This window comes from Eublepharis macularius, chromosome 4 (assembly GCF_028583425.1).
Source record: "Eublepharis macularius isolate TG4126 chromosome 4, MPM_Emac_v1.0, whole genome shotgun sequence".
NCBI classification, from domain to species: domain Eukaryota; kingdom Metazoa; phylum Chordata; class Lepidosauria; order Squamata; family Eublepharidae; genus Eublepharis; species Eublepharis macularius.
The window spans coordinates 711,239-735,391 of record NC_072793.1 but is presented as its reverse complement, the minus strand read 5'-3'; the positions used below and the strand labels follow the sequence as shown (position 1 = coordinate 735,391).

The 24,153-nt window shown below is 46.3% G+C and overlaps 1 protein-coding gene across 1 annotated transcript; it reads left to right on the top strand.

Annotated features, from left to right (window-relative positions):
* The first annotated feature begins 20 nt into the window (after nt 1-20).
* Nucleotides 21-21,489, top strand: LOC129327038 (uncharacterized). Its single transcript, XM_054975441.1, has 9 exons — nt 21-83; nt 1,471-1,474; nt 1,595-1,749; nt 2,601-2,747; nt 5,131-5,198; nt 7,189-7,231; nt 16,023-16,083; nt 16,426-16,499; nt 21,175-21,489. The coding sequence occupies exons 1-9, from the start codon at nt 21-23 to the stop codon at nt 21,202-21,204; spliced, it is 645 nt and encodes a 214-aa protein (XP_054831416.1). The 3' UTR covers nt 21,205-21,489.
* The last annotated feature ends 2,664 nt before the right edge of the window (nt 21,490-24,153 follow it).

The following is a 24,153-nucleotide window of genomic DNA, read 5'->3' as shown; positions in this document are numbered from 1 at the left end:
GCACGGGTGTGGACGTGGACATGAGTGGAAGCATCCCCTTGGCCGTCCTGTCAGCAATCACTCCTCGCAGCCGCTCTGCAACGGTACGGAGGCAGAGCAGCAAAATTCTTGTTCACCAGGGGTGGGGTGGGAAGAGAAATGCTGCAGCATCTGCCACCAAACATTTTACAAGTACAAGTTCAGTTCTCATGCAGAGGGACTGGCTATTGAGATACCAGCTCGCCCTCATCTGGGCACAGCCAGACAAAATGCTAGGATTGCTTGGAGCTCTTCTGCCATCCTGGGATGTGCATTATGACCTAGTCTGATCAGGATGGTGGCATCCAGGGAAGAGGGATTAAGCTTGACTCTTCACACTATTTTCCTGATCAGAAATGGCCCCAAGGAGCTACTGATTGTCTCTTCAGGTTAAGGATACACTGACTCCTTGCAATCAGAAGTGATCAGCTTCAGGGGAAAGTAGTCAAATATTTGATTATCTGGAAGCCCCTTATAGACTTTTTGCAAGAAACAGAAAGAGATGAACTAATAATCTGTGCTTGTGAAGATTAGGGAGAGGGAAAAATATATAAATGGAAAGGAAAAGTAGCTACTTAATGGTTATTTTAGAATTAGTATATAATATGTATTAATGTTAGAATCTTTCAAATGGAAAATGGGTACCTACTCCTATTTATATAAGTATATTCTTAACTCCTTTTTTTCTTTTTGTGGGTTTTAGAATTTTAAAATTTTAATGAAACTCTTATTTAAAAAAAAAAAGACCAGCTGAGGTTTCCTTGATAGAAGCCAGAGGCAGGTGATGTTCCCTGACTGCGAGGAGTCACTCTGCAGTGCCTGAAGTGTAATGCACAGCATTACGCTGGGCCACAGGGGCACTGCGTGTTGCAGGGGGGCTCTTGTCACCAGTTTTATCCGTTTTAATTTTGCACTGTCTGTTTGTTATATTGTATATTATATTGCATTTTAATTTGGTTGTGATCCACTCTGAGCACGTGCAGGGAGAATGGATTATAAACAAAGGAACAAAAGACTGAACGAACGAACAAAAGGAAGAAAGGAAGAAAGGAAGAAAGGAAGAAAGAAAGGAAGATGGGGAAGGTGGCACCTGTGGGAGGGAGCCAGAGAAACATTTTGAAGAGATGAAGCAAAAACAGGCTTACATAGGAAGGGGGAGGAGGAGGGGAGCACAGTTTGATGCAGGGGTGGCTTCTTGAAGAGCCATCTTGCTTTGAAGAGGCGCTGCTTAAATAAAAGCGAAAGCACATGTTGCAAAGATAGCATAGGTCCCCCACCTCCACCATGTTCTTTCTTCTGAAGGAAGCCAGACCTTGTAGCACTGATCTGGAACTTCAGTGTTGAGGTGACCCTGTATATGGCACAGCAGTTATCACTGTTTGCTGAAAGAGTGGCTGTAATTGCCGCATCTTTTTGTGCCTGCACCAAATACATTGGCCTGAATTCAAACAGAGAGGTATGTGAGTAATGTGCTGGGTAGAACGTATTTTGGGCAATGGTAGTTATAAGACCTTAGCGTTCACCTGTTTTGGATTTTGTCTACTGCAACTACATTTGACTTCCTTGGGGTAAGTAGCATATCAACTAAATAAATCACACGGGACAGACTTCGGGGCAGGTTGCCGTGAAAGTGAGGGGGTGGCACTGAGGAGGTACTCACGCTTTCACATCTTCTGGCAGGTTTGGGACAACAGTGTCTTGGCAGCAGAGGAACGGAGAGGGATACCCAAGGTCAGCAATTTCTGGGTTGCCTTTCATTGCTCTTCCAGGTCTACGACACACACCAATTTCATTCTGTGCAATGATTGCAAGTCTGTTGAATCAGGAATCTGATTTCTTTCTTCTTAATTGCAACATGTAATTTATAGAGGCATGGTAGGGAATCTGCTGCTGTAACATAGTGGTTAAGTGGCTGAGCTCCGAGCCGGCACTCTGCTGGTCTGACTCTCACTCCTGCCATGAGCTCAGCTGGTGGCCTTGGGTGAGCCCCTCCTCTCAGCCCAGCTCTCCACCTCTATTGTGGGCATAATATTAATGCTAACATTGTCCACCACTCTTAGTTGGGCACTGATTCGTCTAGAAGAGCAGTATATAAGCATACTTATCATAAAAGCTGCTGTAGCATAATGGTTGAATGGTTGGGCTGCAAATCAGCACTCTGCTAGTTTGATTCCAACTACTGCCATGAGCTCTGCAAGTGGCCTTGGGTAATTCACTCCTCTCAGCCCCAGCCACCCCAGCTGTATTGTGGGGTTAATAATAAATTGACTTGGTTAACCATTCTGAGTGTGGCACTAACCTGTCCAGAAGAGCAGTATATAAGTACATGGTTGTTGGAGTTGTTGCTGTGGTCGTTATCATCATTATTATTTTCTTATTATTATTAAAAGAGCATAAATTCAACTGTTAGGAAGTAAATGGAAGTCAGGATTGTTTTCTTGAGTGCTTCCACTCCACTCGCCCGAGGACCATAACTGACATATAAAAAGCCTCACAGGCTGGGCACATCTGGAGTTGGTAGAGTGCCTTTTGCTTCTATTCCATGAACTCCCTCCCTCACTGATTCTCCTGAACTCTTTCAGGCTCCTGAAGAAAGGGACGTAAAGGCTAAGTCTGTCGGGATCAGAGGTCCATTGATTTGTTACACTGCCAATCAAGCCAACGCAACACTGGACTTGATCATCAAATCTGGAGGAAGACCTGCCAACAACTTGCTTACTCTAAAGATTGTGAGTGCAGATTTCAGCCTGGGATTCTCAGCTTGGGAAGGGGCCAAAGATCAGAGGAGCCTCTGCTTTGCATGCAGAAGGTCCCAGGTTCAATCCCTGGCAGCAGTTCAAGCCCAATGGATCGAGCTGAGGTGACGTAAAAGATCTTTCTCACCCCAAAAGCTGCTGCCAGTCAAAGGAGCCAAGACTAACCTCAAGATACCAAGGGATCCTGAGCTGAGTCAATGGATGGCAGCTTCGAGTGTCCTTTTCCCACCCTAACCTGAATTTTGCTGCTCAGTTCTGGCTGGATGGGACCTGAGCTGCAAAGTGGGAAATGCTTTCTCAGACAAGCATCTCTTTCAAGCTTTGTCAGTTGGAAAGAGGACAATTGTCCAGCTTGATGCCCTGACTGGTTTGCAGAGCGTGTGACTCACCCAGATAGACAGAGCTCACTAGCCAGGCATTGTGGTCTGCCAGGTTTTCACCGCTTCTGGGGTAGGGGGTGTCACAAAGAATGATGGCCACGCTGGGGGCACTTCGAGCAAAACATGAAAGGGAGAGCCAAGCAAGAGGGGTGAAGGTCAGGTTGACGTATTTTAGATCCCACAAGGTAAGTTCCGTGTTGGGCCAAGTGGATCAATAAATTCTCCTGAAGCTCTTGCTTGAGTTGAATGTCGTTGTTTTTTAAAGAGTTTTCGGAAGGTAGCCACGTTCATCCGCAGTAGAACAGCAGGGTTTGAGTCCAGTGGTACGTTAGAGTCCAACAAGGTTTTCAGATATCTGAAGAAGGAAGCTTCTGACTTTTGAAAGCTCATACCCTGAAAATCTCTAAGTTGCTCTCTAAGGTGCCATTGGATTCAAATCCTGCTACTTTAACAAAATGCTCAAATTCTGCTCTACCAGAAACAGCCACTGGCTGCTACTGCTTGCAGCCCTAATTTCAAAATGTATATCTTGCCATCACCTCATTTTATACTTTCATTTAGCTACCAGAAATCTTTATATAGTTTACATGAATAAATCAGCATTTATTTATTTGTTTATTTTCATTTATAGTCTACCTTAGTCACTAAGAATAAGAATAACATGTGATTTATATACCACCCTTTGGGACAACTTAATGCCCACTCAGAGTGGTTTACAAAGTATGTTGTTATTATCCCCACAACAAAACACCCTGTGAGGTGGGTAGGGCTGAGAGAGCTCCAGAGAGCTGTGACTGACCCACGGGGGTCACCCAGCTGGCTCCAAGCGGAGGAGGAGTGGGGAATCCAAACACGACACCAAACTGGCTCAAGGTGGATTACAAACCCCATAAAACTGTTCAGTAAACCAGTTACAAAATATGATAATATTTGAGTCTAATGGTAAAGATTCCTAGTAAAACTAGCTGGGATTGGATTGAGACACTGGGAGGAAAAAACTCACTAGAAATTTAAGCCATGATGTTTTATTATAATGCAACAAACCTGTTATTTTGCTAGCCTGATTGGCATTTACACTATTAACTCCAATAATAATATAAATTTAATATAACCATCACACATGTGCCCTCACCTACTGTGGGAATGTACAGAGGGACAAACAAACTGCTCAGATGTAAGAGAATCTGTAGGTTATTCAAAGTCTGGGAAACAAGAATCACTGCTTGGGAAAAACGGTCTCTTTGCACACCAAGTGAAGGCACTCTGAGAGTTTCTCTAAACAAGATGCCTGTTCGTCAAATGCTGGGAGACGCAATGTTATCCGGGAAGCGTAGTTTAAAAAGACAGAGCTGGCAGAAATCAATCTGGAGAGGATGGATTCTCTAACAGCCCTCCGTTGCCTCAGACTATCTCCCTTTACGGAGCCTTTGCCCTGCTGCCCTCACTGCTTAAAACTTTTAATTAACTGTGCCTCAAAGAACACATACTGTCAGACTGTGGCTTGCTAAAAGTTGCAACTCAGCCCACCTCTTGCAATAAGACAAAAGTCCATTGATTTCAAAAGGCTTTACTGAAGCTAGTCAACCATTAGAGTACGTATTCCAAGATACACGGATCTTAGCTGGACTATGAAATTGTTATGAATGCCAAGCAAAGGATTGGATACAGAATAAGCAGTTCCCCTCAGGCCCCATCCTTCCCCACATGCAGACAAAACATTCCTCTCTCTCGGTAAGGCTCCCAGCAGCAGTCTTCCCACCTGCAAAAAGCACACCTGATACACTGACAAGGTTAAAATGGAGTCTCTTTAGCTTAAACACCATCAAAACCTGACACGTGTCAGAAGTCTTGTGTAGAGAGACTTTGAGTCTGAGCCACATTTATTGTCCACGTAATGCACAAGGATTTTAAAGTAATGAAAAGGTGACTGCTAAGTTTCAGGTTATTGATATTTGCCTCCCATTATGTGATTGCAGGAAGTTTATTTAAAGATCACCTTTGAAGCGTCTGGAAACTACTTGATTGTGAAGCTGTCTTTAGACAGGTAATGGATTCTTATCTAGAAATTAATAACTGATAGTTTTAATAAGCATTTATATATTGCATTTCAAGTTTTCTAAGATGTAAGAATCCCTAGGGGAATGTACAACCATGCAAGGTAGGCCAAGATTATTATTAGTGGTCAACGTCTTCCAATAATTACCAATTAATGATTAGTAAAATTAGTGATTTCTCTAGCAATTCTTGTAAATATCTCACTTCGCAGGGTTTCTAGGCCAAACACACAAATCTTTATTTTCTTTGTTACATCTGAATCCTGCCCTGATACCCACTGCCACCACTGAGCCTTTGAAGACATTGCTTGCCAAGAGGGCCAGGGCTACCCCTTACCCTGCATTGACTTGCCATCTAAGGCCCTGCCTTGTGCCAAAGTCTCCTGTCATCACTGCATCGTCTGCACCCAGGCAAGGTATCAGCATCTCAAAAGGTCTGACAGGGTGTGGCTGGAGAGCAATCAACTTGCCCTCCCTCCTCTTGCCTGTTCTTAGCTAAGAGAAACTTTTTAAACTAGGAAAATAGATTTTGATGCAGTCTAAACCTCCAAAATAAAAAGCATTTGTCTATTCCCTCATTCAAACTCACCCCCCCTTCCCCAGCCAGCCATTGCTCCTCACCAGCTCTTACAAAAGGTGTTGGATCTTAACATCTGAGCATGGAAAATCTTTGGAAACATTTTCTTTGCTTGTGGCAATTTGTCCTGTACAATTCTGGTATGAAACTGTATGAAATGGTGAAATGGATACGGTTGTTGCTAAATAAAAAAGAGTCCAGTAGCACCTTTAAGACTAACCAATTTTATTGTAGCATAAGCTTTCGAGAATTACAGTTCTCTTCGTCAGATGCATGATCCGAACTGGTCAAATACAGAAGAGGAGGGGAGAGAGGGGAGAAAGAAGGGGACATATATCACAAGGGGACAGGATGCAATTAGCGGGGAGGCAACCCAAACATTCCTTTGCTAGTAAATGTAAACACCTCCTTTTGGTGTGGAGTCAGTTTGCCGTGTTAGTTTGCAGCAGTGAAAGCATCCAATTACTATGTAGTATAAGCCTTCGATAACCACAGCTCTCCCTGCCAGATGCATCTGACAAAGAGAACTGTGGTCCCCGAAAGCCCACACCAGGCGTCACTGGGCTCCCCTAGACCACGCCTCTGTAAAGGAAATCTGTTACCTGTGATAATGTGATAACCATTCATAGTCTCTATTCAGTCCCAGCTTGACAGAGTCAAATTTGCATATGAATTCCAATTCAGCAGCCTCCCGTTGGATTTTGTTTTTGAAAGGTTTCTGTTGAACCACAGCGACCTTTAAGTATTTGATGGAATGTCCTTTAAGTCTTTGATGGAATGACAGAACAGCAGGGAGGGAAATACAGGCACCTGTATTTCCCTTCCCCTTCCTGCTGCTCTGTAAATGCTAAACTTGTTCTCTTACCTCAAGGTTTGCCGGGATCTGTAGGCGTCCTGGAAGCTTAAAGTTTAGCATTTACAGAGCAGCAGGAAGGGGAAGGGAAATACAGGTGCCTGTATTTCCCTCCCTGCTGCTCTGTAAATGCTAAACTTTAAGCTTCCAGGACGCCTACAGATCCCGGCAAACCTTGAGGTAAGAGAATACGTGCTGAACCTAGGTATTTCTTAACGTGTGTTTTGGCTCTAAGTTACTCTGGGGAGCTCATGGACTTCTCCTGAAGAGCATTTCCTTGATTTTGTCGCTGGAGCCTGATCTTCCTTGATGGCATGCTGGCACCTTTGGAAACCAAGCCTGGCCTAGTCCAGAAGCCAAATGCCAACTAGCTTATTGCCCTTTGGATACCTGTATACCCAGTTAGCTAGTGGATCTATTGAAGAGCCCACTTGCTTTATTACTGCAGTTATTTTGCATAAGCAGGCTAGACTAGTTTAAGGACTGGCAGTGAGACGTTCAGCAGGTTGACCCCTATCCAAATTACCCCATTTCTTCCTTTGTTTTACAGCCCTGATGACCTTTTAATTTCTTCACCTGTGGCTGGGACAAATGTAAGTACATATCCATTGCTTTGCTCTTCTTCAGAGATTTGAACAAATAACGCTTGGGAAAGTAGAATATTTGCACAAAGCCACCTGGGGGTATAACTGTATCTAGCCTGGCAGATGTAATAGATGGTTCTTCAGCAAAGTGGTGCAGCTGTTGAGACCACCTTTAGAAGGATGCAACATAGCCCTTTTTTTGAGGGATAATTATTCCCACAGGCACAGGCAGGGTAGATAAATAGGAAAATAAATGGTCCTTAGGGCATGGAAGCATCCAATTCCCACTTTCTGAGCCTGCCAGCAAAGGATCTATGCCTGATGCCTGCATGTATAATTATAGGACAGAGAAAACTAATATTTAAAAACCAATAAGATAATGAACAAAATTAATATCCTTTAATAAATACAGTGCCACAAAATAATCAACATGTAAACCACTCCTATTATCAGTTATAAAAGAGAAGATCAAATGCTTTGCAACGTCATCAGTGATCTAGTATATAAAATTTACACTGGGACTTAACTCTGGTCTTAAAAACAAATGAAAAACAAGTACAGGGATCTTACAGATACAACAAATCCTTTATACTCTCAAATGTGAATATTTTTTAGTACATGGTCCTTGTCCAGCCACTATTCTTCACTGGCTTATTTTCAATAACCTAAAAATATAAATATCAAGATGGGTTAGTCTGTCTGTATCTGAAGAAGTGAGCTGTAGCTCATGAAAGTTCATACCCTGCCACAAATTTTGTCAGTCTTATAGGTGCTACTGGATTCTTGCTCTTTTCTGCTTCTAAAAGTATAAAAGAATGTTTTTTAAAAATAACTGAATAAGAGATCTCAAGGAGTTAGCCATGTTAGTCTGTAGTTCCAAAACAGTTAAGAGTCCAGTGGCACCTTTAAGACGAACCAATTTTATTGTGGCATAAGCTTTCAAGAACTACAGCTCTCTTCGTCAAATGCATCTGACAGAGCTGTAGTTCTCGAAAGCTCATACTACAGTAACATTGGACTCTTTACTATTTTGAAAAAGAGATATTAATCAAGCTAAAGGTTTACTGTGGAATGAGAAATGCCAGATGTTCAAGCTAGATTCAGAAAAGGAAGATGCACCAGAGATCACATTGCGAATTTACGATGGCTAATGGAATTTCAGAAGAAAATCAGCCTGTGTTTTATAGATTACAGCAAAGCTTTTGACTATGTGGATCATGAAAAACTATGGAGCGTTTTAAAAGAAATAGGGGTGCCACAACATCTGATTGTTTTGATGCACAACTTGTACTCTGGACAAGAGGCTACTGTCAGGACAGAATATGAAGAAACAGAATGGTTTGGCAAGGGTGTCAGACAAGGATGCATATTATTCCCCTACCTGTTCAACCTCTATGCAGAGTATTTCATAAGGAAAGATGGATTAGATCTAGAAGAAGGTGGAGTGGAAATTGGTGGAAGGACTATTAACAATTTGAGATATACAAATGATACCACGTTACTGGCAGAAAATAGTGAAGACTTGATGAAGGTTAAAGGTGAAAGCACCAAGACAGGATTACAGCTGAACATCAAGAAGACAAAAGTAATGACTACTGAGGAATTACACAGTTTTAAAGCTGACAATGTGGAAATTGAAATTGTTCACATTTTTCTATTCCTTGGCTCAATCATCAATCAAAAGGGAGACTGCAATGAACAAATCAGAAGAACATTGAGACTTGGAAGAGCAGATGTGAGGGAGCTAGAGAAGATCCTCAAAGATACTCTTTAGAGACCAAGATCAAGATAATCCAAACAATTGTATCGCCCATTACGATACATAATCCAAACAATGGTATTTCCCATTACTATGTATGGATGTGAAAGTTGGACAGTGAAGAAAGCTAACAGGAAGAAAATGGATTCATTTTAAATGTGGGGCTGGAGGAGAGTTTTGCGGATACCATGGACAGCCAAAAAGACAAATAAGTGGGTACTAGATCAAATCAATCCTGAATTCTCCCTAGAAGCTAAAATGACAAAACTGAGGCTATTGTACTTTGGTCACATCATGAGAAAACAAGATTCTCTGGGAAAATCAATAATGTTAGGAAAAGTGGAAGGCAGTAGGAAAAGAGGAAGACCTAAAATGAGATGGCTGGACCCAATAAAAGAATCCCCGTCCTTCAGTTTGCAGGACCTGAGCAACTCTGTTAATGATATGTTGTTTTAGAGATCTTTCCTTCATAGGGTTGCCATAGGTCAGAGGCAACTTGACAGCATCTAACACACACACACACAAAGGTTTACTAGTGACTTCCGGGTGAGACAGTAAACCACGATGGGGGGGGGGGAGTTTTATGAGCTCCCTGCCATGACCTTCCTGGTTCCTTGGGAGCTGAGAGATCGGACCCCCAAGCTCTCCCCCCGGATAGGGGAGGCAGGCTGGAACACGGTGGAAGAGCTTAGGGGGACTGGCAAGCCTCCTGAAGCCCAGATACCAGTTCCTGAAGCAGGGACCAAAGAAGGAGCCAACATGGCTACTTATTAACCAGGAGTCCAGCAGGCCAAAAGAAACTACAGCAATCAAACAGATTCTTAACAAGACAAGAAAAAAAGACAATTCTTTACTGACCCCACTGCCTTCCATCAAGTAAGTGGACAGATTTATGGTTATACGAGGTTACACAGAGCAATCCAGCCTGACTACGCGGGCCACTCAAGCGAGCTGGGAGGGGCAGAGGAGAGGAATGCTAAAGAGGCTCCCTTAGTAATTACCAGAATTGCTGGAATGCTATAAACCTTTGAAAATAATTAACCAAAACGAAGGTTTTTTTACCACCTTCTGAAATGGCTTTGTGGGAGGAGGAGATACTTGCTGGCTTGCAAGAGATGTCAAAAATAATGACGAAATTATTAATTAAAGCAGATGCAATACTGGGAGTGGAAAAAGATGAGAGGTCTACAAAGATCTACAAAACAAAAAAATTGCTGGAGGAACAGAATTAATGGGAACGGAACAAAATGATCTGCGTCACAGCTTCCAAACAGCTTCCACAGCTTTAAGACACAAATCACTACTACAAAAGAAGAGCTGGGGCCACGAAACAGACCTGCACAGAAAGAAGCAGGCATGCTAACACAGAAAGGGGAGAAGAGAATGCTGCCGATCTTAAAACAGAATAATGAACAGAGCAGTAACTGCATTCATACTGATCCCCCTCAGAAATGGCTGGAAGATAAGGAAATCTATCTTTGGTGGCGCAGAGAGAATATGGACTGGATGTACTACGCCTCACAAAGAAAGAAGAAGAAGAAAGCAGATCTGTATGGAAAGAATTACACATGCCAATACCGAGAGCGGAAAGAGGACTAAGGACTGGATATACTACTTTACATGAAGAGAGAAGAAAAAACAACGATCAGAATTCTGGGACACATCAGGACTTATTAAGGCAGACGGGCAGCCCAATCCTAAGAAGGGCGGGGAAAGTGAATAGGAACCGAACTAAGGCTTGCGACGGTGCATCTGGCCCTTACGCCCGCGTAAGTGGCCCTCCGCCCGCGCTGGGATGCGGCGCTGGCCCGCCGGCGGGCCAGCACCGGTGCAAGCCACAGGCGCCCGGGCAGCGGCACAGGAGTGGCGTAGAGCCCTACGCCGATGCAGGGAGGGGCGGGGAACAAGGCGGGGTCAGAGTTAGTCCGCTCCCTAAGCTCCTCCAGAAGCGGGAACGCCCACAGCAGCGCAAAAAAGCTACGCCACGGAAAAAGAAGGCGTAGCCCATAGGCGTCCATGGAACGGCGAAAAATCAGCCCCCTCTCTGAGCGCCCAGCCCCGCCCCTATGGCCCGAAGGAGCATAGGATGAGAACTATCCCGGGGACCAATCAGCGTGCGCGCCCGGCATGGACGAGCCCCCCTCTCTGACCCAATCATCTGAGAACCCGCCCTACAAAACATCCGGCCAGCGCCGCCCAAACCCCCAGGTAAGTGAGCACTCTGCCGGAGGCTCTGCCCGTGTGCTGAGTGGCATTGCCCCTTTGAAAACCGAAACGGGCTGAGGGCATTCACGTTGGCAGGCGCAGAATGCACTCGGGGGACTTTGCGAAAAAGTGGGGGAACTTCTCGTAAAGGGGAAGAGGTGCAAATGTCTGCCTAACTCCCTTTCTACTGTGATAGAAAGAATGACTCAACATCTAACTGGACTCATGCACGCTAGTTGCTTCTAACTAAGCACAAACAAACTAACCCTTCCGTGACAGAAGGGAATGACACTTTGCAAATTAACCACATGCTCTCCCGTTTCCTTGCAGGTGCCCTGACTCTGGCGCTCCCACCTGGTGATGACCGACGGAGCGCTGACAGGTGAGGAGGAGGTGGGGGGGGCGTTCCGCAGATTAGTGCAAACCGCCCATTCACCTGAACCCACCCGCTCACTTGCCGCTTTGGGTGAGGCCCAGCAGTGGTGGGGGGCAACCATGGCCGCCCCTGGCTGCCTCAGAGGCAGGTGCCTCGAAAACCACATGTGACCAGGTGTTTGTTGTGACCAGCTCATTCCCTCCCATAAAGGTAAAGGCTTCCCAAGGCTGAGTGCATCCTTGCCAGACTGTCAGGCATCAGCTGCTGCCCTCGACCATGTGCAACCCCCCCCGGATGGCAGAGTGTGGGGCTTGCCTCAGCAGTAGAATGAGGTAAAGCCCACATGTGTCTTTTTCTCCCGCAGGCACGTCCAGGGCATGGCTGCTCCCCCGCGCCCCGCCCTCCCCAAACATCTCTGCCTGCATCCCAGCCCCGCCCCTCCGAGCGGGAAGGAGGGCTGTGTGGAATGCTCCAGCTCCCTCGCCAGCCTAAATGCAAGCCCGTTCTTTCCAGTGCAATAAAACGAGATGTACAACAACTGTCTTCTGTGTCTGCGAGTCTGACTTCGTCCTCCGCCCCTCCCCCAACACTCCCGTCACATATCTTCACCTGCACATAGCCACAAATGTGTCCGACACACCCCGTCTTGCCTCCCCGCCCCCTCCCTCCCCTCACAGTAACGCCCCCTCCCTCCCTCCTCCCTCCCTCCTCCTCTGTATTTGACCAGTGTCTGTATCACCCATCTGCCGAAGAGAACTTGATTCTCAGAAGCCTATGCTACAATAAAATTGGTTACTTTTAAAGGTGCTACGGGACCCTTTTTGAATTCGCTACCACAGGCTAACAGGCGGGAGATGGCAGGGGAAATGGTCCGCTCGCTGGAACCCTAGCCCCACCAGTGGAGAATCCAGGGTGGTGGCAGGCGGATGCCATATCCCGGGCAGGAGGTCTCACGCGCCTGGGGAGGGTCGCCCCCATTGCAGCCGCAGCCCCAGCAACAAAGTCCCGTGAGCGGCCGCCTCCCAGAGTGGGTCCAGCCCCTCGGGCGTCTGCAGCAGCCCCATTGGTCATTCCAACACCTTCCACCCCAGGGCGTCCTGCCTCGCATCCAATCCCGTGGGGCAGTTGCGAGGCCCCCGCACCAACATTGCATGGTTGTTGGGAGGGAAGGGGTGCGTCCGAGGCTGCCTGTGGCTCCGCCCTGCCCAGCGGCTTCCCCCGACACTAGCCGCAATGTGGGCGGCGATCAAGAGGGAGCGGCTGCATGGGAGGAGGCGAACAACCGCGGCCGGGAGTTCATGGCTGCGGTACTGGAATTGGGGGAAGGGCTCCGTGCCTCTCAAGCCCGTGCCGAAGCCCTGCTCGGGCGGCTCGTCGCCATCCTCGACCCTCCGGCCCAACCCGCTGCAGCAGCTCCACCCGCCCCAGAGGCACCCCTCCCTCGGGCCCAGTTGCGTGCGAGAGGCCGGGCCCGTGGACGGCCAAGGGGGTCCGGCCGCCGGCCTCGCCGGTGACCGCCGCTGCTGCCTTGGGGGTGGGGTGGGGTGTTTTGCTGCACAGGCGGCTCTCCTACACGCCTCCCCTTCCTCACATCTGCTGGGGGAGGTGGGATGATATAATAGTAAAGGCTGATTTCTGTGCAATGGGTGTCTGTGTTCTTTGCCTTGGGATGGGGACGAGGGGGCAGGCCCGCTGTGTCTGCCTCTTGGTGGCGGCCTCAGGCCAGCCCTCCCCTTCGGCGCCACTTGGGGGCTGTCCCCTGCTGCCAGAGACTGGCTGCTGCCCTGGATTCCTCATGGCAGGGCGCCTGCCAGTCCCATGCCAACCTCTCTGGACGCGGCCGCCACGGACTTGGTGCTACATTGGGCAAACGGGGGAGAGGCTCCTCAGACCACACCCACCCCTCTCCTTCCCAACTGCGAGCCCCGCCTGATGCACGAGCCGAGGCAGTCTGCCGGCATGGGCGCGGTTTGCCTGCTGCTCTGGGGCCTGGCCGGGATCGCGTGCTGCCCATAGGCTGCGCCTTTCCTGGCCCCTCCCCCTGCCGCTTGTCAGGAACAGCGCCCTTTGGCTGTGCCTGGCGGCGGCCGTGCATCAGACCCGCCCACAACACTTTCTGGTTCTCCAAATTTGCATCTCTGCACCACTGCGGGCGCCGCTGCGGCCACACTTTGCTGGCACAGGATCCGGCCCGGCGGCGCCGCCACACCACCAGTGCAGCCGCGCCGGCGTTGGGGCCGGCCATAGGATTGCGCTGTTAACCTCTTACTTAAATAGCCTTTCCTTTCTTTCCTTACCTCCTCTTTTTTATATAACACTATATAGTTTAGGATAATGGGTTTTTGGATCCTAATAACTCTACTCAGATTGAACTCCTTCTCAAAAATATAAAATACTAAGTTAAATGATCACCTGTTCTTTTTAACTTTATGAGTATGAAAATCCAAGAAACTGAGTACAGATGGTCAAAATAAAATAGATGAAGGAGCTAATATTTTTGAAAAGGTAAAGTTGTGTTTTAACTATATACTTATGTGATTATCCTAGCCTTATCAATATGAAAACCCAAGTAAACAGGTTTGGCTAGAACAAAATAGAGGAAAGATATATATATATACATATATACACACATACATATATATATATACACACATATATTTCTTTTCTTTTTTCTTTTGAAAGAATAAAAAAGTGTTATCAAATTAGATATTGATCTGGCCTTTATAGCCTTACTATTATGAGAATATAAGCAGACAAGCTTGGGAGGCATGGCCAGAACAGATATAAGAAAGAGTGGAAATTAATATAAAAATTGCTCTCATCTCTAAGTTGTTGTATATTACTGTCCTGCTGATATGGTATGTTCTGCTATATCCACCCCCCACCCACCCCCTATCCTAGAGTGATTATGGATCTAAGATGCCAGAGTAGAAGGTAAAAGAGGTGTAATGTGATCTATTTGTAATATACATAAAAGGAAAAATTACTAGAAGTATAAGATACAGAGTAAGGGGATTAAAAATATAGAAATTAATAAAAGGGAATTTTGAAGGTATAAGGGGTGCTAACTACATATATAATGGCTTTCTATATAGAGATGGGTGACTATGTGTCTTGAATGTGAATCTCATAAAGGTTATGTCCTGTTGTAACCCCTTCCCCATATATTATAAAAACACAATAAAATTTTTATTTTAAAAAAAGTTTACTAGCCAGTCCATAGTTAGTAGGTCCACAAGATGCTTCAGTAAAAGTTATCAAAGCATTGTAAAAAAAAGAGAGAAGTGTTTTAATAACACTGGTTCACCTTTAGCTAAGAAACTGTAGAAAACAATTCAGTCCAAATCTGTTTGTACTATATCAACATGCCTGCCATGTTAGATGATTTATTAATCTGGTTAATAAAAAGGGAAGTATCTCCGGAATTACTAAACCCCCAGTCAGATACAGTTTCTGATGGCTAGAAAAGGAAATCCCGGTAATTGCTAGAATGAGAGCCGAAACAGACTTGGCAAGTTACTGAAGTTCAACTCATGTTTCCTTACCTCAAGGTTTGTCGGGAAGTGTAGGCATCCTTGCAGCTTAAAGTTTAACATTAATAGAGCAGCAGGGAGGGAAGTGCAGGTGTGGGGTGCCTTTCCTCCCACTCTTCAGGTGCATCACTGCATTTCCCCTTCCCCCGTTCATGTGACCCAGAGCTTCATAGCCCGCTTGCACGGAGCATCGCTTCATCTTCCCCCCCCTCACCTGGCCTGGCCCCTGCAGAGCGACGCCAGGCTGCACCGGGAGAGCAGGAGGAAAGGCACCCAGAACATCACTGCATCTCCCTCCTCGCATGCCTGGCCCCTGCCCGAAGCCGCATAGCCCAGCGTTGCTCTCTGGGAGCTGGGTGAGGGGGGTGCAGCGATGCTCTGTGTGAGCGGGCTACGTAGCTCTGGGCCGCACAAGCAGGGGAAGGAGAAATGCAGCGATGCACCTGGAGAGCAGGAGGAAAGGTGCCCCACCCCTGCACTTCCCTCCCTGCCGCTCTGTTAATGTTAAACTTTAAGCTGCAAGGACGCCTACAGTTCCTGACAAACCTTGAGGTAAGGAAACACAAACTCTAGTAACTCATCTCGTCTGTTTTGGCTCTTAGACAGTCCTACTAAGCCAAAAAAGACTTCGTTGCTACTGGATCCCAGTACAAAAGGCTGACCAATGTGCTGCCTTCAGTTACATGCAGGAAGACAACATCAGCTGTGTAAGTGACAGACAATTGAGACCCTGGGATTCATCAGGCTTGATAGGGGGAAAATGGAGTGTGGACTTCTGCCTCTTCTGGGTCAACAGAGCAGGCTCTTCTGCCTTGGTTTTTGGAAAGCATGCTGTAGCTCTTGGTTTGTATCTGACTACTCATGGCCCTGAACAAGGAACCATTGCTCTCTCTCCCCGCTACAGTTCTAAATTCTCTTCCTTTCCAGGTGAACCGTTACATACAGTGGAGTGAAGCTATGGTTAGGAAAACCCTGAATGCGCTGAATCGTAAGTGAATGTATTCACCATGACACTCTTTGCCTGGTACTGGGCGAGGGCCTGCCCTGGATTATTCTGCATTGCAAGAGAAGGTCTTGGCTCCAGCTCCAAGAAATCCTTTTTACCAGAATACCAGAGCCCTGGGTTGGGTGCTGTTTGGAATGGCTTCCAAAGGGAAGGATGACCTGGCACAGCCCTGGCTCACTCGTCTCTCTGTGCCTCTGACAAGGCAGGAAGAGAGGGAACTGGAGTATCCCACAGGACACTTTACAGAGTAGCAACCTGCTAGCATTCCACTGCATTGAATATGCTGATATTCAGGGTTCATAACTTGCACACTGTTTCTTTCAGGAATGTACCAAGACCAAGTGCCAACCCTGAGAACCAAGCAGCACATGAACAACACAGCAGTGGCCGACTCACAGGTAACAGATTCCAAATAGAACAGAAGATTCTTAATCCACTCCATCCCTCTCTCCACCCCAAAGAGATATTGGTTGCAAGCTCCCCATTCATTTGGGAAGCCAAATCTTGGGTGGCAGGAGTACAAGCAAACCACTAGCCGTGCTCTTCCATTATCTCAGTTCATGGCTAATATTTTTCATGCACCTCATCAGGTGCTAAATCTGCCATCTTGATTCCTCCCTCCCTGCAAGCAAACCTATCCATTTACAAAGGCCTAGCTTGACCAAGACTTAGAGCGGGACCACAAGTGACACCTGACACAGGTTGGACACTTGCCAGCTTCCCTCAAGTTTTGATGGGAAATGTAGGCAGCTTGGCAGAATGTTGGACAAGTGACACTTGAAAAGTCCATTGGACAGCAGTCAGAGAGCCAAGCTGCAAGACCAGGATGCCTACATTTCCCATCAAAACTTGAGGGAAGCTGACTAGTGTCCAACCTGTGTCAGGCGTCACTTGTGGTCCCGCTCTTAGAATCATAGAATCACATGGTTGGAAGGGACCTGTTTGTGTTTGGACTAGGGTCCAGTCAGTGGATTTAGATGGGATGGGAGTTGGAGTTGAAAGGCATAGATCATAGAATCATAGTGTTGGAAGGGACTTCCAGAGTCATCAAGTCCAACCCCCTGCACAATGCAGGAAATTCACAATCACCTCCCCCACCCCACATCCCCAGTGACTCCTGCTCCATGCCCAGAAGATGGTAAAACACCATCAAGATCCCTAGCCAAACTGGCCTGGGGGAAATAGCTACCTGACCCCAAGGTTGCGATCAGCCTTACCCTAGGCATGTAAGAAGAGGCCACGAGAACTAAGCACTGACTTCTGAAAAAGTCTCTCTTCCAGCCTTCCAAGGATCCACTATTAGTCCTGCTGGAGACCCCTGGCCAATTTAGAGGGGAAAGTAAGCAATCTGCAATCAGATCTCTCTGCCATTTTTAAAAGCTGCAAGGGGAGGGCACCAAACTGACGGATGATTTGGCCCTTTCCTCCATATTGCTCCCCCAGAGTGGGAGCAGCATTCTGGTAGATCTGAAAAGAGGTCACGTGGGTTTCAGCCCTGCCCACGGGATTCCTTTTCCTCCTGGCTGTCCTTGTCTTTAGCAGCAGGCAGTGGCAGCTGCAGCACCATCACTTCCTGGTTTCCCTGGTAGGAACTGGGGGGGATGGGCCGTACTTGAGGCCTGTAAGCGATGAGGGCTCTCCAAAGAAGGGTAAGATGCTTTGAATTCACTCTGCTCTGCTGCTCTATTTTTATTTGTGAATTGTAGGAGAGAGGGAGGGGGAGAGAGAGTGAGTGAGTGCAAGCCGAGTGGGGCTGGTCTCCAAAAGAACGTATGCTGCTTTGAATTCATTCTGCTCTGCTGCTTTATTTTCATTTGTGTCTCAGGAGTGAGTGAGTGAGTGAGTGAGCAGCAGAGCAGAATGAATTCAAAGCAACTTACGGTCCTTTAGAGCCCAGCCCCACTCGGTTTGCACTCACTTGCTCGCTCGCTCACTCACTCACTCACTCTCTCTCACTCACTCTCTCTCTCTCTCTCTCTAAATGAAAATAAAGCAGCAGAGCAGAATGAATTCAAAGCAGCTTACAGTCCTTTGGAGCCCAGCCCTACTTGGCTTGCACTCCTTTGCTCTCTCTCTCTCTCTCTCTCTCTCTCTCTCTCTCTCTCTCTCTCTCTCTCCCTCCCCACAAATGAAAATAAAGCAGCAGAGCAGAATTAATTAAAAGCAGCATACGTTCCTTTGGAACCCAGCCCCACTCGGCTTGCACTCACTAACTCACTCTCTCTCTGTGTCTCTCTCTCCCCCTCCTCTCTCTCACAAGTCACAAATAAAAATAAAGCAGCAGAGCAGAATTAATTCAAGGCAGCTTATGTTCCTTTGGAGCCCAGCCCCACTCAGCTTGCACTCACTCACTCACTCTCTCTCTCTCTCTGTCTCTCTCTCTCTCCCCCTCCTCTCTCTCATGAGTCACAAATGAAAATAAAGCAGCAGAGCAGAATGAATTCAAAGCAGCTTACGTTCCTTTGCAGCCCAGCCCAACTCAGCTTGCACTCACTCTCACTCTCTCTCTCTCTCTCTCTCTCTCTCTCTCCCTGTCTCACGAGTCACAAATAAAAATAAAGCAGCAGTTCCCGACAAGGAACCAGTTATTTTAAACACTTGTTTCCAGACTGCATCAAGGGTCATCAGACCTCCTCCCCATGCATTTTCAAAGCTGTAATAAAATGCATCGGTTCAATACAATGCGAGTGACTTTTTTCTTAATACACAACTTACAATAAATTATAAATTAACTCACCAATGCTGCTGCTTGGGCAATCTCAGGCGGCATACGGTGCACCCTCTTTACTTGGCCATGCGCAAATAATTGGTGCAGAAAGCCGACACCTTTTGGATAAAATTCCTAGTATCCTTTGTGTAACCTGGCATGGCTCTCACAAAAGGTTGGAGGAAGGAATCAATGAACCTGGAAAGAGGTCCAAGCACAGAATTACTTCCAGAGATGATGGGTCTGCTGGGAGGCAGACGTTTTCCCTGTGGCAGATGTAGAGTTTGCAGACTGTCCCTTTCAGGCAAGGAAGTCGTTGATAATGAGGGTAATAACACCATAAAGTTATATTCATTTTCTACTTGCCCATGCAAGAAGCTATATGTGGGGAACACTACCCGCCCAGTCAAGGTACGTATCCTTGAACATATTTTGAGAATAAAGAACAGGGTAGTGGATGCCCCTTTAGTTGATCACTTCATAGAATTGAATCACATGGAGTCTGACTTTAGATATACGGTTTTGCAGGTGGCTTCTGGGGGTACTACTTCAAAGGTCTCTTTAACATTACAACAGTGGGAAGCTAAATGGATCCATTTATTGAAGAGCATGCAACCACTAGGGTTAAACCATGAATTTAATTTATCTTGTTTCCTATAGATGCATTATGTATCTTGTCGGTCTGTTTTGTAACTGATATATTTTTGGTTTGGATTAATCAGCAATGTATTTTGGTCATTGATTTGTATCATCTATGACTGTACATTTTGGAACTGTATAGCTTTAAATACTGTGAGGGTTTTCTTGCGGGGGTGGCTCCTTAAAGACAGCCATTTAAGTGTCAGCTTTCTGCACCAATTATTTGCGCATGGCCAAGTAAAGAGGGTGCACCGTATGCTGCCTGAGATTGCCCAAGCAGCAGCACTGGTGAGTTAATTTATAATTTATTGTAAGTTGTGTATTAAGAAAAAACAGTCACTCGTATTGTATTGAACCAATGCATTTTATTACAGCTTTGAAAATACATGGGGAGGAGGTCTGATGACCCCTGATGCAGTCTGGAAACAAGTGTTTAAAATAACCGGTTCCTTGTCAGGTCCTTACTCCTTCAAGTTGTGTCATCTCCTTGTTCCATCTGTCAAGAAATAGGAAAACAAAAATATAAGTATCTACAATCCCCTATTGAACTTGATTGGCAATCCCCTATTGAACTTTCAGCACTTTGTGGGAGCCAATCCTGCTCCCGTTATTGGTCGGGCTTTGTGTCTTATAGTCACCTTGTACATTGGTGTGAATTAAGTATGAAATTATAAAAATAATTATTGTCTTATATGCACTGAGCCACTTTAAGAACATTTCACATAATATAATTTTGAAGAGAGTCTTTAATAGTATATTGTTTGTTCCCTTAGATGTGGTTATCCATCCGGGTTCTTGCAGTTTACTTCTAAGGGTGCTTCTCTTTTTGTTACGGTTGAATTCATTCTGCTCTGCTGCTTTATTTTGATTTGTGACTCATGTGAGAGAGAGAGAGAGAGAGAGAAAAAGTGAGTGAGTGAGTGAGTGAGTGAGTGAGTGAGTGCAAGCTGAGTGGGGCTGGGCTCCAAAGAAACATGAGGGAGGGAGGGAGTGCCAGCCAAGTGGGGTTGGGCTCCAAAGGAACGTAAGCTGCTTTGAATTCATTCTGTTCTGCTGCTTTATTTTCATTTGTGGAGAGAGAGAGAGTGATTGAGTGAGTTAGTGATTGAGTGAGTGAGCAAGTGAGTGCAAACCGAGTGGGGCTGGGCTCCAAAGGAATGTAAGCTACTTTGAATTCATTCTGCTCTGCTGCTTTATTTTCATTTGTGACGAGTGAGTGAGTGAGTGAGTGAGTGAGTGAGTGAGTGAGTGAGTGAGTGAGTGAGTGAGTGAGTGAGTGAGTGAGTGAGTGAGTGAGTGAGTGCAAGCCAGGTGAGGCTGGGCTCCATAGGAGGGTAAGCTGCTTTGAATTCATTCTGCTACTTTATTTTCATTTGTGACTTGTGAAAGTCCATGTGTGCGTGCAAGCAGGGCTGGCTCTCCAGAGGAGGGTAAGCTGCTTTGAGTTCCTTCTGCTTTAAGGAAATACCTGGAGATTTTTGCGGAAAGGGGCCTGAGGAGTGGATATTGCCTTCTGACACACTTCCGGTGATTTCAGGGGGTGTGACATATGCTAATGAGATATGCTAATGAGATATGCTAATGAGTTCCTGCAGTTCTTTTTCTAGGAAATGACCCCTTTTTGGCTGCGTGCTTCATTCTCTAAAAGGAAAATGCCCCCCCCTTCTCCCCATCTCTTGCCCTAGCCTTCCTTTTCCTTCAAGTGTGGTCTTTCTGTTCCAACCCAGGGCATGCTGCACATTCATGTGATTGACTGATCCAGAGGACCAACCATCCAACCGCTGCGCTTCATTTTAAACACTTCTTTATCTTCTAATATGAAAGATGAGACCAGCAAACACCATATGGAGCAAGCTGTGCAGCGTTGGAGAAACAGAATTCTGTGCATAATTTAAAAACCTGTATGAGGACTGAATTCTGTGTAAACATATTTAAGATTGCTACTTAGTGTACATGCTGCATCCTTCTGCCAATATTGAATATCCCATCCTGTTGACTAAATTGTCATACTGTATGATGTCACCTGAAGTCTCAGGAAGGGCAGACTCCATATGATGCAAATAAATAGTTAGATGTGTTTAAAAAAATGTTGTCTCAGTATTATTGCTCCTTGCTATTGCTTTTTTGAAAAAAAAAACACAGCCTGCTCTGAATTTGTGGCGTGCTTCAAAGTGCTGATTGTGAATACTCTTTATGAGATAGAGCAGCATTTCCATTTTAGAGTTGGGAATGACTTGCTCACAGTCACACACTGAGCCTCTGGCAATAAGATCGGAAATAAGGTCTTCCCCCGGACCTGCAAGATTACAGCTACTGTGCCCACTGCCGGCTCTTGGACCCTAATTCTCATCTTGTAGCTGAGGGATACTCCTCACATACAGCCCTTGTTCTCAAGCCAAGCCAAATGGAGAGAATTATACAAAAGATACAGTCACCTGGAGAGGGGAGATAAGCAGGCCAAGGCAGACTTTTGATAACAGAGGTGCTGCTGCTGCTGTTTTGCATGCACAAAGTCCCAAGTTCTGTTCCCAGCATCTCCAGTTCGAAGGAACAGGTGATGTGAAAGACCTTTCTCTGCCTGAGACCGTGGAGACATGCTGCCAGCCTGAGTAGAAAAGACAGACCTTAGTAGACTGACGTCTGATCTAGTACAAAGCAGCTTCATGCACAGCATGATGGGTAGCACAATGTCTATGATGCCATCGTTCAAATAAACTCAGAGACTGAAGCCCCTTCTGCACCGGGAACATAACTCCTCACTTTCCCTGAAGTCAAGCCCAAAGGCATAGAATTGGCTTATATGTGGCCATTCACACCTCTCTAGAATTCGTTTGCTACCCAGATATTTAGCCCCCTGTACAATATTCCCATTTGTGCCAAAACAAAAAGAATAAAAAGGGTACTTCCCCTGCGCTTTCAAACAAGTGATGCATTGATCCTGCACTGGACTTAAAAAAAAAATTCAAAGAAGAACGAGGGGAGTGTGGAAGAATGGAAAGGAGGGGAGGGGAGGGGAGGGGAGGGGGAGTGGCTGGCTAGACAAGAGTAACCAATCACAATACAGTGAGATGGCAGGGGGCAGGAGAGGGGGAAGAGGGTGGAATGCCAAAAATGAAATAAAGAGTGTGCATGGGGAAACAGCTGACCATAAAATGGACTTTTAAAAAAGTTGGATATAAGCGCTCCCAGGAAAGCTGGGGGAAAGCCATATAGTGGCCAGAGTGAATACACATGGTAGCAAATCTGGTGCAGGTAGTCATGAAAAAAATTCTGCAGTATGGGACCTGATGAAATTGACCCATGAAGACTTGGCTTGAGTCTCTGCAGCAGCCAGGCTCTTCCCAACACAAGTTCTAGGCTTGAGGCATGAAAGCTCATCATGGGCCTGGGCAAAGCTCCCAAAACTAAAGGGGAGAGGTAAAATCTTCTGGGGCCAGGGAGTGAGTTTCAAAGGCCCTGGACACACCTCTTCTTCTGCAAGGAGACAATCAGGCAAACAAAATTAGCTAATACATACTGAAAAGGGGCCTTGGCTTGGGGCTGTATTTGAGTTAAGTTTCCCCTGCCCAATTAGGTCCAGACATACCATCTTGATTTACATGCACTGCAGTGGTAGGTGTTGATGGAGAAGACAAACCTTACCAAATATTCATTAATTAGTTCCTCCTCATTCTATCCACGTGCACCGCACAAGTTAACAGCATCATCTGGGCTGGACAGAGAAGTACCTCATGCCGGGGCCCAGATGTTCTCAGGTGAACATCTCTCAGGTTCTGGGTAGCTTCAATCTTCCAGGGAGGACCTGGGCTCCTGGAACCAACTGAACTGCATCCAGGGGTCAAACAAAAAGCAGGAAGGGAAAGGGCATTAAATTCAGGCACCCTACAGCTAGAGAGTCACAGAAGGAAAATAGCCAGGAACGAAAGAACGAGGCATTAGCAGAGGAATTCTGAGCAGACTTATGCCCTTCTAAATCCTCTGAAGTCACTGGTTTAATAAGGGTGTAACTCAGCTTAGTACAACATGATAAATAAACTTAGCATGCCCTCTCACAAGCAGCCAGTGAATTACTTCCTGGCAACCCTCTTTTCCTCATCTCCCTGCCCTTTTCTTCTGTTGCCTCCAGTCAGCCACTGGTGATCTGCAACTGGATATATTATTTTTGATCTTGCACACTATTAAACACAGTGCAGTGCTGCAAGAAGGCAGAAGGATGGAGAGCTGATGACAGGAACAGGAAAGACTGAGCAGCACTGGCAGCAAACAATTCAGGGGCCCAGGAAGCTCTTGCTGGCAGCCAGGCCTCAGCGCTCTTCATTCCTTCTGGATCCAGTTTATGCCAGAGCTCTGAGCACTGCCTCAGTGGAATGCTGCAGATTCTCAATGGAAGGGGGCACCCTTCAGGGTCTGGGAGCTTGCAGAGGAAATCTGAGAAGAGGAGCAATGGCACAAAAAGGCCAATGGGTAGCCAGAAGCAGGGACTGCCCTGCAATTAGGAATCGGTTGCTTTCAAGGCACATTCTCCCTGCAGTGGATGCCCGTCCAGCCTCTACTTAAAGGTTTCCAATAAATGGAGTCCCCCACTCTCTGAGACAGCCCTTTGCCCAACTGAACAGTTTTTTACAGCTAGGAGGTTTCTTCTAGTACTTAGACAAAGTCATCTTCCTTGTGAGGAGGTCAGGAGCGCCCTCATTCACCTAGCTTTC